Raw genomic sequence first — 15,625 nt, 5'->3', positions numbered from 1 at the left:
TTAATGATTAGTTCCCCCTCAGAGTTGTATTTATGTTTGATTAAAGGACAAAAGACATTATTGCAAAACATAAATTTATTCCTCAGTCAACTTTATTGAACTGTTCAGGATCCTGAACATTAATAATTTCATGATTTCTAAATGTTTAATTCCTGTTTTTATTATCTTGTCAGGGGTTTGTCTTAGTAAAATTGCATCGTATTGTCCAATAGCGTAGGCTGTATTTTATTGAACTTAAAAGTACTCTCATTGAAATAAAATTATACCATTGCTTAGTAGCATTATCAATTAATTTTTCTCTGACAAAATATTTTCATTTACATTGTCCTAGTGCTTTATTACCACACAAAGAAGAAATATTTCAGTGTTTTAAAAATTTTTTTAAATGTTTGCTATGGTCACACACACTCATATTCTCACAATTGTGAGTCTCGGGTAAGAGGTTGGGGAGGTCGAGGTCAGCCATTTCTGCATAGCAAGTTTAAGACCAGCCTGGGATATGTGAGATCTAGTCTCAAAAAACCCAAGAAAATAAATAAATTATAAGAACCAGAGAATAAAACCCTCTGCCTCTATATTCTGTGGAAAATGAAGTCCTTTAAGTCTATATTTAGGTAACCTGAAAAATTGTCTTTAATAATGTGTTGAACAATCAAACTATAAAGGTACACATTTCCTTACAAGTCATAGAAAAATAAGTTTTTATATTGCTGATAGAGCATGGACTTGTGTTAAGACTACTTCTGACTCAAATTCTGAAAATGAACCAAATACCATATTATATTTTATTTAATTACTTTTAATTTATTTAATTTCTATCTTTTGAGACAGGGTTACTCTGTGTATCTTTGGAGCCTGTCCTAGAACTACTTATAGATTAGGCTGGCCTCAGACTCACAGAGATCCTCCTGCTTCTGACTCCTGAGTAAGTGATGGAATTAAAGGCTTGCACCACCACTACCCAGATAAATTTTTTTTAGTTTCATTTTGCATCCCATCCACAGTTCTTCTATCCACCATTTTTCCACCTTCCCTCAATTTCGCTCCCAGCCCACCACTCCATCCACTCCTCCCAATGGGTAAGGTACTCCAATAGGGAGTCCAGAGAGTCTGGCACTTTAGGTTGGGGCAGGACCAAGTCTCTCCCTCTTGCATTAAGGGTGAGAATGCCATCCCACCACAGGTAATGGGCTCAAACAAACTAGGTTATGCATCCTGGTCCTACTGACAGGAGCCTCACAGTCCAAGCTTCACCACTGTGTCTAGACATATGGGGTTCTCAGGATGAAACAGTGGTAACCTATTAGAAGACAATACTCAGGAGAATATGTACTAGGAAAAGAAAAAATACAGAGAGAGAGATAATAGCATAAGTTTTAATAGTAAGTGGATTGCTTAGGAATTCACTTTTATATTATTTTAAACATGTGTATGCACATCTATCTGTGTGAGTATAGCACATATATGCAGGAGCCCATGGGGTCCAGAAGATTTTGGTGCCCTGGGATTTGGAGTTACAGTAGGTTGTGAGATGCCCGATATGGATGCTAGTAACTGAAGTCATGTCCTCTAAAACATCAGCAAGCTCTTAATTTGTTTTGTTTTTGGCAAATTGACACAGCTAGTGTTATCCAAGAATAGGGACCTCAAAAAACAAAACACCTCCCTCAGATTGACCTGTAGGCAAGCCTGTGGGACGCTTTATTGATTAATAATTGATGTGTGAGGACCTATCCCACTGTGGATAGTTTCATCCCTGGATAGGTGGACCTGAGTTGTATTAAGAAATCAATTTGAACATGCCATAGGGTACAAGCCAGTAAGTACCATTCCACCATGGTTTCTGATTCAGTTCCTTGTTTCAGATTCCTGCCTTGGATCCCACAGATGATGAATTATGATTTGGAAAACAAATAAACCCTTTTCATTTCCAAGTTGGTTTTGCTCATGGTATTTTGACATAACAAAAGAGAGCAAACTGAACAACATCTCTCCAGACCTCAGAGATTTGTTTTCAGTAGGAAATTATTTTTGTACTACCAAGGAAGGGTGAAACCTAAAAAATGAGACCATTTATCAGCAATTATGAAATATGACTGCACTAATAGACATATGTTTAAGAGATAAAAATTCATTAGAGTTTTTTCAGTGTCAAATGGAATATAAGTAGGTATAAAAATATATTTACACATTAAATATGCATTTTCAGAAGATAAAATGAAGATATAGTACTGATAGGAAAATATGATTTTAAGTAACCATCCTTAAAAATTTATAGAACTAAGATATGATTTTTCTGTTTTTGAAGGTTGGAAGATCAGGTTTAGGGATAAGATCTTGCTGTTTATCATAATAGTATATGAAAATGCATACCTTAAGTGGGTAAATAAGCTTTCTCCCAACAAAATGAAATTAATTAATGGATAATATCAAAAAGTATGAGTTACAAATTTTGAGGTAATATTAGTAATACTGCTTGGATTTATGTAGTAGGGAATGAGATATAAAGTTGTATCCCATAGTATAGTCAGATATTTCATTACTCTGAGTTATGAAAAAAATATCAGAGATGAATATTATCATGTACATTTTATAATAATGACAGTTAATTACCCTTCTTATGTTTGCTTAGTGAATAAATGAAGAGGTGTTAATAATTATTTTCTTTTGCTTGAGAACTCTCTTGAATGAACTAAAATAAGAAACCAAAAAGATAAGTAGGGGTGAAGGGAGAATGGATAAGAAGGGGCTAGAGGCTATCTGACATGGAGGGGTATATAAAACTGAAATAGATATATTTATGAAGAAGGGCATTTTGGGTAAGATCAAATATAACAGGCAAAACTTTGTATCATGAATTATGATGAGTGAATTCAGAGGTAGTTCAAATTAAAGTGTAATATTATGGCAGGGCTAAGGATAAAAAAAACATGATTTATTTGTATTACTTTTGCTGAATTTTATAAAACAGATAATTTATAGACTGTAACTATTATCACATTTGAACTTTAAAATCAACTCAGCATGAATATTTGCATATTTAAGTTAGCTAAAGAAGAGATAGGAATTATTGACTTTTCATTTTCATATGTTTCATTCTTTTGTTAAGAAAGTGACAATAGGGCTGGAGAGATGACTAAGTGGTTAGGAGCAGGTACTGCTCTTGCAGAGGACCTGAGTTTTATTCCTAGTTCCCACCTCAGGCAGCTCACAACTGTCTATAATTCTAGTTTCAGGGAGATCAGATGTGTTGTGACCTCTAAGGGTACCTGCACTCACATGTACATATCTGCATTCACATCCACACATCCACATAATTATAATTTTTAAGTAGTAAAATTCATTATTAATAACATTAGTAGAGCTTTTAGATACTATTCAGAAATCAATTTATTTCTAAAAAGATAAAGGAACATTTTCTGACACATAGTGATGTAGAGTTACTTTTCACTATTTAGTCCGAAGACATCAGGAAATACTCAGTGGTTTTGACATTGAAGGTTAAAATAGGGAATCTCTTTTTATTGAATTTGTAATTTTTATTACTGAATTTTCTGCATAAGTTAATTGCAAGGGACACCCTTAAGCAAGAACAATATCAAAACAAGCAAAATAATCTCAGTTTATGTTGATGGGTACACATGCATTTGACAGTGTGAACATAGTAAATTGATTTGGATGTGAATTAATGGGTTTTCATTGCAGTTATACCGTTCAGCTAATGAAAATTACATGTTATGTAATTAAATTTTAATTCCTCTGAAAATAATTACAGACAATAGTGAAGTATTATCATTGTAAGTAGAAATATGGTTCTGTGAAAAGGTCTAATCTCAGAGGAGGAGTAAAGTTTCATTTTCTGGAATGGCTATTATTTTGTGTAGATTATTATATTTCTAAGAATTTTTGAAAAATATAAAAATAAAATAATTTGTTGCTTCTGCCATGCCACTATTATCCAGTTTTGGCTATTAACAGTTTTGTTTACTGTTTCATAAATTTAGAAGTTTTCAGTAAAACATTAGACATCAAAATTTTATTTTATTGTATTTCTCATCTGGAGTTATTAGGTAAAAAGATGAAAAACTTTCTTTCTTTATATTCACGGTAGATTTATTTAAAAAAGCACAGTAAAAAATTCCAGTTAAATTAGTCAGGGAAGGAGTATTTTAAGTTCTTGAGTCTTTTCTTCCCCCACTCTACACTGTGAAATGTGGAGATTACTGCACAGTATTCTTTAAAACATATTCTGTTGCCAAAGACCCAGGTTGCTATGACAAATGGTTATAAATTTTAACTATGTTAGAAGAATGGAATGTGATTTAGATGATGACAAAGCAGATGGTTTACTGCTCAGCAAGTGGAAGGAAAGATTAGTAACTGACTTAGTCTCAAGATTCAACTTCATTCAAGTAAATTTACCACCATTGAACTTAGCTTTGAAAGTTAACAAAGACACAGTTAAAAGTATTTTTCATATTAGGCCTGTAAACCTTTCCTAGCATATGCTTAGTTTTCATTTAAATATCATTTGATCTTTTGACTTTTCCAGTACAAGAGGTATATTTCAAGAGCTTCAAAGGAATTTAATTGAAAAAAACAACTCAAATGTTATTTATTTACTGGGTATTACATAGCAATATGTTAATGAATGAAAAAATATTTGAAAAACAAACAGTATAATGAACAAACAGTTCTTTAAGTGTAGTGGGAAGAAAAACCTACATATAAAAATGAATTTGATAAAATTACTTATGAATGTAAAGCATACATAGTCTTACTATGCCTTCTTTGATACTGTACACATGACTAATTTCATGTTATAAAACATTACCCATTTTGCTTTTTAATCATCTTTTCATTATGTCATTTTATTTATCTTTTTTTATTCTTTGTTATTATATTGAAAGAGATTTAAACTCTTTGCTTTTCAATATTTAAACCTTCTCTCCTAAAGCAACTTAGTTTTATTCTGTTCATTCTTTTCCTCTTAAAATTAGTATATAATAGTTATACATATGTGATGAACTTCAATATAACATTTTCATATATGCGTATTATATATCTTGATTATATTTCTTTCCATATGTAATTATGTCTTTACCCTCATGATTAATTTTTATTTTTTCTATTCTTCTATTATTTAACATTCTACAATAAAAAAATCTGAAATCATTGTACAACCTTGAAATCTAAATTAACATTTATTTTGGCATTTATTCTACATCTAATTTTTCAAATCCTATTAATAGAAATTAAGGTCTAATTTAAAGATCAAATGTATGTGATAGCAAAAACTAATGCCTGATCAAATATTTGAATAAATATCTGGTTCTAGGTAGAAGACTGTATTGAGAACAAAGAAAATTATTATTATCTTACTAGGTAATTTACCACTCATATAGACTATAGAGTAAAAATTTGTTCAAATATTCATAGCTATTTAAATTCCAGAATTGATGGCTGGTTAATTTTATAGACTCTGAGGTAAGTTACAGTTGTGATGGGGGACTTGAACTATTTGGACAGCTGCTGGAAATGTCATTCTATTAATAGCAAGACATGTGCCTGACTATGCCTACCATTCCCATCTTTCACTACTAGTTGCTAACTATAAGATGACATGATCAGTCTCCCAAAGCTTCGTGTTACTGCTAAATAGTTTTCTTAGATTTGGACCAGGAACACAATCATAATGGTTTTATTTTCTGAGAGATAAGATTACCAGGGGTTCACGTCTCCAGATTCAGGTGAATTTTATCTGGGTATGGGAGTGGGAAGTAAACACATATGCATAACATTGCAGGAGCAGGAGCAGTAACCTTAAACAGAAAATATGTCAAAAGCTGGGGCTGAAAATTTTGTCAATTAAGAATATTTTACATTGTTTCTCTGAATGTAAATATTCTTAATGTTTAAAAATATTGATTGAATATGAATATCATTTCAGAGATGTAGATAATTGCATAGGTTGATAATATTAATATATATGCACATATATGTTTGTAAAATAAAAATAGTACTAAAATATTCAGATAGCCACATTTTATGTTTTCTTTATTGTAAACTCTTTTTAAAATTCTATTTATTTTGGGGTTTGTTTCCTTAATAAGTTGTCTTGTTTCCCCCTCCTCACGTGTTTAGGGTAAAATTGAAGAGCAAGCTATGTCAAGAGAAGATCAGGTAAGAAAGCAATGGTAACAGCAATAAAAAAAATCTATTGGCATAAAGTAAACAAAATAAACTTTATAATATTAAGGACTTAATTATAATGATATGGATATAATATGCTTTGCAACTTCATGGTGAAAATATAGTTAATAAGATGTTTAAGAGTCTTTGCTATTAACAGCTGTTTTTAATGTGGAAAAAATGTGAGTCAAATGGGATCTTTTTAGTATGTCAGATATCCAGATGGGAAACATTTGGATGGCTAATTGGTTCATGTTGCATGAATACTAGTTAATACTGTTTCCTTAAAAGTTCTACCACCTCATTTTTTTTTTGGTCTTGGGATTTTAGATGTCTTGGCAGTTAGGTATATTCCTGTCTCTCTTCTTTCCCGTACTGATTAAGCATTCTCCCTCCCTCTCCCTCTCTCTCTCTCTCTCTCTCTCTCTCTCTCTCTCTCTCTCTCTCTCTCTCTCTCTCTCCCTCTTCCTCTCTTTCTCCCTCTCTTTCCCTCTCTCTCCCTCCTTCCTTCCCTCTCTTGTCTGTGTAGGGGGAGAGAGAGATCAAGAGAAGAGAATATGTAATGGTATTATAGCATGCAAGATTTCAGTTAATCCTGGACAAAAAATTATTTTACTTTTTTGATGTAATGTAAAAACTATAAATAATGGATTTTTGTTTTACTTCTTATTTTTGTGTGCACTATATATGTTTACTCAATAATTTTATCATTACCATGATCTTGTGTGTGTGTGTGTGTGTATATATATATATATATATATATATATATATATATATATATATATATATATATATATGAGAGAGAGAGAGAGCGCGCGCACAAGTAAAAGTAGCAGAGGGACTCTTAAACATGGATGTATTTCATTGAAAGTTTTTACTTAATTCATTTTCTATCACTGTACTTATCAGAACCGAATTATTAAATAAGAATAAACAAAAAGGTATATAAAGAGTCTCAAAGATTATGTTTACATAGTCTTAAATTGCACATTAGGGTCATTAAGTGAAATTTTGCTAAAATGTGTTTATGCTCATTTTATTTGGAATTATATTATTGTTTTGCCTGTTATTTAATTTTAATTTAGGTATAATATTGGACACATAAAATTAGTTTAGTATATGGAAACATCACATAAATCATGAGTCTAAATTATTCAGCATAGAGATTTCGGATGTATGTTCTGGAATTAGGCTGCCCGTGTTTAAATTCCAGATGACAATTACTAGTTGTGTGACCTTTGACATAAATGTGTCTCAGAGCTTACTGTTAGATTTATCTGTAAATAAAGATGTTAATGCTAAAAAGATATCTCATAAATTATACCTAATATGTGATCATTAATGTTAGGATTGTTTCTTCATGGTACTAAAAAATTGTTTGCTGTATTTACTGTTTCTCTCTGTCCACCTTTTTTCTCCTTTCTCAGTTTTTTACCTCCTTTTCCTCTTCTTCCTTATTCTTTTTGTTGTTGTTATTGCTGTTAGTGTTACATAAAGATTTTTTTCCTATATAATTTACCTAGAGCAGTGGTTCTTCCTAATGCTGCAACCCTGATTTCTCATGTTGTGGTGACCACAACCATAAATTTCTTTGCTACTTTATAACTGTTACTTTGTTACTGTTATGAATTGTAATGATAATATCTGATATGCAGAGTATCTTATTTGCTACCCATCTGAAAGGGTCATTTGACCCCAGGGAAGTCAGGACACTCAAGCTGAGAAACACTGACTACCATAATCTCTCCATGGCTTTAACCTCCTCAAAACAGTTTATTTCTCAGAATTCTAGCAGATGAATCTTGGACCCCTCCTAGCTTTAGTGCTTGTCCTTAATACTAGCTCTTCATTTTTTTGCATTCTTATCTTCTTTACTTCACTTCAGGCAATCAAGTTCTCTGTTGATTGCTAGGACCATCAGATGGTATGGATGAAGAGAAAAGGAGGCAAGCCATAGTAAAAACGTATAATGGCAACAATAAAAGCAAAATATTAACAATTTATTTATATATATATATATATATTACTGTAAAACATTATTATATAAATTAAATCTATTCATGTGTTAATATATACTTTGTTACAGACACTCATAATATTTCAGGCTTAATAACTTGTTTGGGACTCTATATGACCTGATGGTTTCTCATCAGGATATGTATACAACACACACACACACACAAACATATATATCTATGTATCATCTATATCTATATATTTTCAAGAGAGAAATGTCAAAACAATTAAATAAAATTACAAAAACATTCCTAGAGAAGGTATTATTAATTTCCATATAGTTTGTAATATAATATGGGACTAGACCCTTCAACAAAGGGTTTGCGAGTTTGGACCATCCTTACATAAAATATAAAACCCAAGCAAAAGAGATTTAAAAACATATGTTTGGTACATAGTGAAACCTTATACTCTTGGCTGTATGGATGTAATGGAAGATTAGTTGGAAATTTTTGTGGATAGCTGTAAAGCTTTGTATCCCCAGAAGAGAAGTTATTAAGGAAGTGTACTTTTAACTTTTACTGTAATGTTCTAAGTCAACTTCTAAGTCTAAAGAAAATAAAACATTGTTGAATCATATATATATAAATCATTTTGTAGATTGTTTTTCTTTCATGTTTTGGCTATTGTTGAACTTTATGGAAAATAAATGAAAAATTTTTGTGTTGTCTAGGTTCTCTGGGATTGTGAATAGTAGGCTGTTTTTTCCTTGATTTATGTCTAAAAGCCACTTATGAGCAAGTACATATTATATTTATCTTTGTGGGTCTTGGTTACCCCACTCAATATGATGTATTCTATATCCATCCATTTGCCTGCAAATTTCAAGATGTTTTTTTGTTTCTGCTGTGTAGTACTTCATTGTGTAAATGTACCACATTTTCTTTATCCATTCCTTGGTCAAGGGCCATTTAGGTTGTTTCCAGTTTTTGGCTTTTACAAATGATGCTCTGTGAACATAGTTGAGCACATATCCTTGTGGCATGATTGAACATCCTTTGGGTATATACCCAAAGTGGTATTGCTGGGTCTTGAGGAAGGTTGTTTCCTAATTTTCTGAATAATTGCTATGCTGATTTTCAAAACAGCTGTACCAGTTTAGACTCCCACCAGCAATGGATTTGGTGAGCTCTCATTAGAACAGGCACTCTGCCTCAGTGGGTGGACCAAACCCTCGCGGTCCTGACTTCCTTGGTCATCTTCTCCCTCCTGCTGCTCTTCAACTGGACCTTGGGAGCTCAGTCTCTTGCTCTGATGAGGGTCTCTGTCTCTATCTCCATCCATCGCCAGACGAAGATTCTATGGTGATATTCTAGATAATCTTCAGTATGATAGTGGGACAAAAACAGTTCTGGCACCCTCTCCTCTGCTGCACAAGGACCTAGCTGGGGACATCCCCATAGACACCTGGGATCCCCTCTAGAGCCAAGTCTCTTGCCAACCCTAAAATGGCTCCCTTAATGTAGCTATCTTCTTCCCTGCTCCTATATCCGCCCTCCTCCATCTCCACCCTCTCACTCACCCAAGCTCATCCCAGTCTTTCCCTTCTCTCTTCCATCTCCCCCTCTCCCCTTCCCCTAACTCTACCCCCACTCCTACCGCCAACCCCATGCTCCCAACTTTTGCCTGGCAATCTTGTTTGCTTCCAATTTCCAGGAGGATGTATATATGTTTTTCTTTGGGTATATCTTGTTATTTGGCTTCTCTAGGCTTCCGAACTATAGGCTTAATGTCCTTTGTTTATGGCTAGAGTCCACTAATGAGTGAGTACATAACATATCCATCTTTTTGGGTCTGGGTTGTCTCACTCAGGATAGTGTTTTCTATTTCCATCCATTTGCACACAAAATTCAAGATGTCATTGTTTTATTATCACTCACTAGTACTCTAATGTGTATATATTCCACACTTGCTTTATCCATTCTTCCATTGAGGGGCATCTAGGTTGTTTCCAGTTTCTGGCTATTATAAATAATTCTGCTATGAAAATAATTGAACAAATGCTTTTGTAGTGTGATTGGGCAAGCATCTCTTGGGTATATTCCCAAGAGTGATACTGCGGGATCCTGAAGTAGGTTGATTTCCAATTTACTAAGAAACCACCACACTTATTTCCAAAGTGATTGCACAAGTTTGCATTCCCACCAGCAATGGATGAGTGTTCCCCTAACTCCACATCCTCTCCAACATAGCCTATCATTGGTGTTTTTGATTTTAGCCATTCTGACAGGTATAAGATGGTATCTCAAAGTTGTTTTGATTTGCATTTCTGTAATTGATAAGGAGGTTGAACATGTCCTTAAGTATCTTTTGGTCATTTGAACCTCTATTGAGAATTCTCTGTTCAGTTTAGTACCCCATTTTTTTAATTGTTAAAAGGAAAAAAAAGTTTCCACCTCTCCCAGCCTCCCATTTCCCTCCCCCTCCTCCCACCCTTCTTCCCCTCCCCCACTCCTCTCCCCCTCCCTCTCCAGTCCAAAGAACAGTCAGGGTTCCCTGCCCTGTGGTAAGTCCTAGGTCCTCCCCCCTCTGTCCATGTCTAGGAAGGTGAACATCCAAACTGGCTAGGCTCCCACAACGACAGCACATTACATAGGATCAAAACCCCATGCCATTGTCCTTGGCTTCTTATCAGCTCTCATTGTTCGCCACATTCAGAGAGTCCAGTTTTATCCCATGCTTTTTTAGTCACAGTCCAGCTGGCCTTGGTGAGTTGCCAATAGATCAGCTCCACTGTCTCAGTGGGTGGGTGCACCCCTCGTGGTCCCGACTTCTTTGCCCATGTTCTCCCTCCTTCTGCTCCTCATTGGGACCTTGGGAGCTCAGTCCAGTGCTCCAGTGTGGGTCTCTGTCTCTATCTCCATCCATCCCCAGATGAAGGTTCTACGATGATAAGCTAGATATTCGTCAGTATTGCTATAGGATAGGGTCATTTCAGGTTCCCTATCCTCAGCTGCCCAAGGAACTAACTGGGGACATCGCCTTGGGCTCCTGGGAGTCACTCTAGGTTCAAGTCTCTTGCCAACCCTAAGGTGGCTCCCTTAACTAAGAATTGTGCTTCCGTGCTCCCCTATCCAACCTTCCTTTATCCCAATCCTCCTTTTTCCCCAAGTTCCCCCCATCCTCCCCTTCTCACTTTTCTCTCCCCATCTCCCCTTACCGCCATCCCACATCACCCCGAAGATCCCAATTTTCTCCCCGGCAATTTTGTCTACTTTCCATAGCCAAGAGGATAACTATATGTTTTTCCTTTGGATCACCTTCTTACTTAGCTTCTTTAGGATCACCAATTGTAGACTCCGTGACCCTTATTTATGGCTAGAAACCAATTATGAGTGAGTACATCCCATATTCATCTTTTTGGGTCTAGGTTACCTCACACAGGATAGTGTTTTCTATTTCAATTCATTTGCATGCAAAATTCGAAAGGTCATTGTTTTTTACCGCAGCATAGTACTCTAATGTGTAGATATTCCACACTTTCTTCATCCATTCTTCATTGAAGGGCATCTAGATTGTTTCCAGGTTCTGGCTATTACAAATAATACTGCTATGAACATAGTTGAACAAATGCTCTTGTCGTATGATAGGGCATTTCTTGGGTATATTCCCAGGAGTGGTATTGCTGGGTCCAGGGGTAGGTTGATCCCAAATTTCCTGAGAAACCGAAACACTGATTTCCACAGTGGTTGCACAAGATGGCATTCCCACCAGCAATAGATGAGGGTACCCCTTCCTCCACAGCCTCTCCAGGAAAGGCTATCATTGGAGTTTTTTATTTTAGCCATTCTGACAGGTGTAAGATGATATCTCAAAGTTGTTTTGATTTGCATTTCCCTGATCCCTAAGGAGGTTGAGCATGACCTTAAGTGTCTTTTGGCCATTTGATATTCCTCTGCTCAGAATTCTCTGTTCAGATCAGAGCCCCATTTTTTAATTGGGTTAATTAGCATTTTAAAGTCTAGTTTCCCGAGTTCTCTAAATATTTTGGAGATCAGAGCTTTGTCTGTTGCGGGGTTGGTGAAGATCTTCTCCTAGTCAGTAGGTTGCCGTTTTGTCTTGGTGACAGTGTCCTTTGCTTTACAGAAGCTTCTCAGTTTTAGTCGGTCCCATTTATTCAATGTTGCCCTTAATGTCTGTGCTGTTGGGGTTACACATAGGAAGCAATCTCCTGTGCCCATCTGTTGTAGGGTACTTCCCACTTTCTCTTCTATCAGTTTCAATGTGTTCTGACTGATATTGAGGTCTTTAATCCATTTGGACTTGAGTTTTGTGCATGGTGATAGATATGGGTCTATTTTCATTCTACAGGTTGATATCCAGTTATGCCAGCACCATTTGTTGAAGATGCTTTCTTTCTTCCATTGTATACTTTTGGCTCCTTTATCAAAAATGAGGTGTTCATAGGTTTGTGGGTTAAAATCCGGGTCTTCTATACAATTCCATTGTTCGACTTCTCTGTTTTTATACCAGTACCACACTGTTTTCATCACTGTAGCTCTATAGTAGAGTTTGAAGTCAGGGATGGTAATGCCTCTAGACAATCCTTTATTGTATAGGATTGTTTTGGCTATCCTGGGTTTTTTTTTCCATATAAAGTTGATTATTGTCCTCTCAAGATCTGTGAAGAATTTTGATGGGACCTTGATGGGGATTGCATTGAATCTATGAATTGCCTTTGGTAGAATTGCCATTTTTACTATGTTGATCCTCCCAATCCAAGAGCAAGGGAGGTCCTTCCATTATCTGGTATACTCCTCAATTTCTTTCTTCAATGCCTTGAAGTTCTTGTCAAATAGATCTTTCACTTCCTTGGTTAGAGTTACCCCAAGATATTTTATGCTGTTTGTGGCTATCGTGAAAGGTGAAGCTTCTCTGATTTCCCTCTCTGTTTCCATATCCTTTGTGTATAAGAGGGCGACTGATTTTTTGGAGTTGATCTTGTATCCTGCCACATTACTAAAGGTGTTTATCAGCTGTAAAAGTTCTTTGGTGGAATTTTGGGGTTCGCTTATGTACACTATCATATCATCTGCAAATAACGAAAGTTTCACTTCTTCCTTTCCAATTCGAATCCCCTTGATCCCCTTATGTTGTCTTATTGCTATTGCTAGAACTTCAAGCACTATATTGAAGAGGTACGGCGAGAGTAGACAGCCTTGTCGTGTTCCTAAGTTCAGTGGGATGGCTTTGAGTTTCTATCCATTTAATTTGATGTTAGCTGTCGGCTTGCTGTATATAGCTTTTATTATATTTAGGTATGACCCTTGTATCCCTAATCTCTCCAATACTTTTATCATAAAGGGATGTTGAATTTTTTTAAATGCTTTTTCAGCATCTAATGAATTGATCATATGGTTTTTTTTCTTTCAGTTTATTTATATGATGGATTATATTGATAGATTTTCGTATGTTGAACCAGACCTGCATCCCTGGGATGAAGCCAACTTGATCATAATGGATAATTTTTCTAATGTGTTCTTGGATACGGTTTGCCAGTATTTTGTTGAGGATTTTTGCATCGATGTTCATGAGTGTGATTGGTCTATAATTCTCTTTCTTGGTTGAGTCTTTGTGTGGTTTTGGTATCAGAGTAACTGTAGCTTCATAAAAGGAATTTGGCAATGCCTCTTCTGCTTACATATTATGAAATACATTAAGGAGTATAGGTATTAGGTCTTCTTGGAAGTTCTGGTAGAATTCCGTATTGAAACCATCTGCTCCTGGGCTTTTTTTTGGTAGGAAGGTTTTTATAACCTCTTCTAATTCTTCGCGACTAACAGGTCTATTTAGATTGTTCACCTGGTCCTGGTTTAACTTTGGTATATGGTATCTAAAAAAGTGTCCATTTCCTTTACATTTTCCAGTTTTGTGGCATATAGGCTTTTGTAGTAAGATCTCATGATTCTCTGAATTTGTTCTGTGTCTGGTTATGTCCCCCTTTTCATTTCTGATCTTATTAATTTGCAAATTCTCTCTCTGCCATTTGATTCGTTTGGATAGGGGTTTGTCAATCTTGTTGATTTTCTCCAGGAACCAGCTTTTTGTTTCATTGATTCTTTGTATTGTTTTCTGTGTTTCTATTTTGTTGATTTCAGCCCTCAGTTTGATTATTTTCAGTCTTCTACTCCTCCTAGGTGAGTGTGCTTCTTTTTTTTTCTAGAGCTTTCAGGTGGGCTGTTGAGTCTCCAATGTGAGCTTTCTGTGTTTTCTTTAAGTGGGCACTTAGTGCTATGAACTTTCCTCTTAAGACTGCTTTCATAGTGTCCCATAAGTTTGAGTATGTTGTTTCTTTATTTTCATTGAATTCCAGGAAGACTTTAATTTCTTTCTTTATTTCTTGCTTAATCCATGTATGGTTCAGTAGTTGACTGTTCAGTTTCCATAAATTTGTAGGCTTTCTGGTGGTAGCCTTGTTGTTGATATTCTAACTTTAATCCATGGTGCTCTGATAAGACACAGGTGGTTACTAATATTTTTTTTAGTAACTGTGGATGTTTGCTTTGTTACCGACTATGTGGTCGATTTTCGAGAAGGTTCCATGAGCTGCAGAGAAGAAGGTATATTCTTTCCTATTTGGGTGGAATGTTCTATAGATGTCCGTTAAGTCCATTTGATTCATTACCTCCATTAATTCTCTTATTTCTCTGTTAGGTTTCTGTCTGATTGACCTGTCCATTGGTGAGAGAGGAGTGTTGAAGTCTCCTACTATTAGTGTGTGCGGTTTGATGGCTGCCTTGAGTTTTAGCAATGTTTCTTTTATGCACGTGGGTGCTTTTATATTAGGGTCATAGATGTTCAGGATTGAGACTTCATCCTCATGAACTGTTCCTGTTATGAGTATAAAATGCCCCTCTCCATCTCTTCTGAATGATTTAAGTTTGAAGTCAACTTTGTTAGAGATTAGTATGGCCACACCTGCTTGTTTCTTAGGTCCATTTGCTTGATAAGCCTTTTCCCAGCCCTTTACTCTGAGTATGTGGCTGTCTTTGTGGTTGAGGTGTGTTTCTTGTAAACAGCAGAATGTTGGATCCTGTTTTCTTATCCAATCTCTTAGTCTGTGCCTTTCTATAGGTGAGTTGAGTCCATTGACATTAAGTGATATTAATGACCAGTGGTTGTTAACTCCGGTCACTTTTTTAGTCGTAGAGTTTGTGTGTTTCCCTTCTTTGATTTGTGTTGGTGAAGGGTCTCTAGATGTCTGAGTTATTGTGGTCATTGTTGGACTCCTTGGTTAGTGATTTTCCTTCTAGTACTTTCTGTAAGCCTGGATTTGTGGCTACGTATTGTTTAAATTTGTTTTTATCCTGGAAAATTTTATTTTCTCCATTTATAGTGAACGAAAGCTTGGCTGGGTATAGTAATCTGGGCTTGCATCCATGGTCTCTCAGTTTCTGCAGTACATCTATCCAGGACC

At 35.4% G+C, this 15,625-nt stretch overlaps 1 protein-coding gene across 1 annotated transcript in view; it reads left to right on the top strand.

The window, feature by feature from the left end:
* Window positions 1-15,625, top strand: part of LOC142840369 (uncharacterized) — a 248,668-nt gene that overhangs the window by 74,597 nt on the left and 158,446 nt on the right. The window contains exon 3 of the mRNA XM_075956922.1: window positions 6,145-6,183. Coding sequence (XP_075813037.1) covers window positions 6,145-6,183 — 39 coding nt within the window. The remainder of the gene's footprint in view (window positions 1-6,144; window positions 6,184-15,625) is intronic.

Source organism: Microtus pennsylvanicus, chromosome X (genome assembly GCF_037038515.1).
Source record: "Microtus pennsylvanicus isolate mMicPen1 chromosome X, mMicPen1.hap1, whole genome shotgun sequence".
Classification (NCBI taxonomy): domain Eukaryota; kingdom Metazoa; phylum Chordata; class Mammalia; order Rodentia; family Cricetidae; genus Microtus; species Microtus pennsylvanicus.
This window is presented reverse-complemented; position numbering and strand designations above follow the sequence as displayed.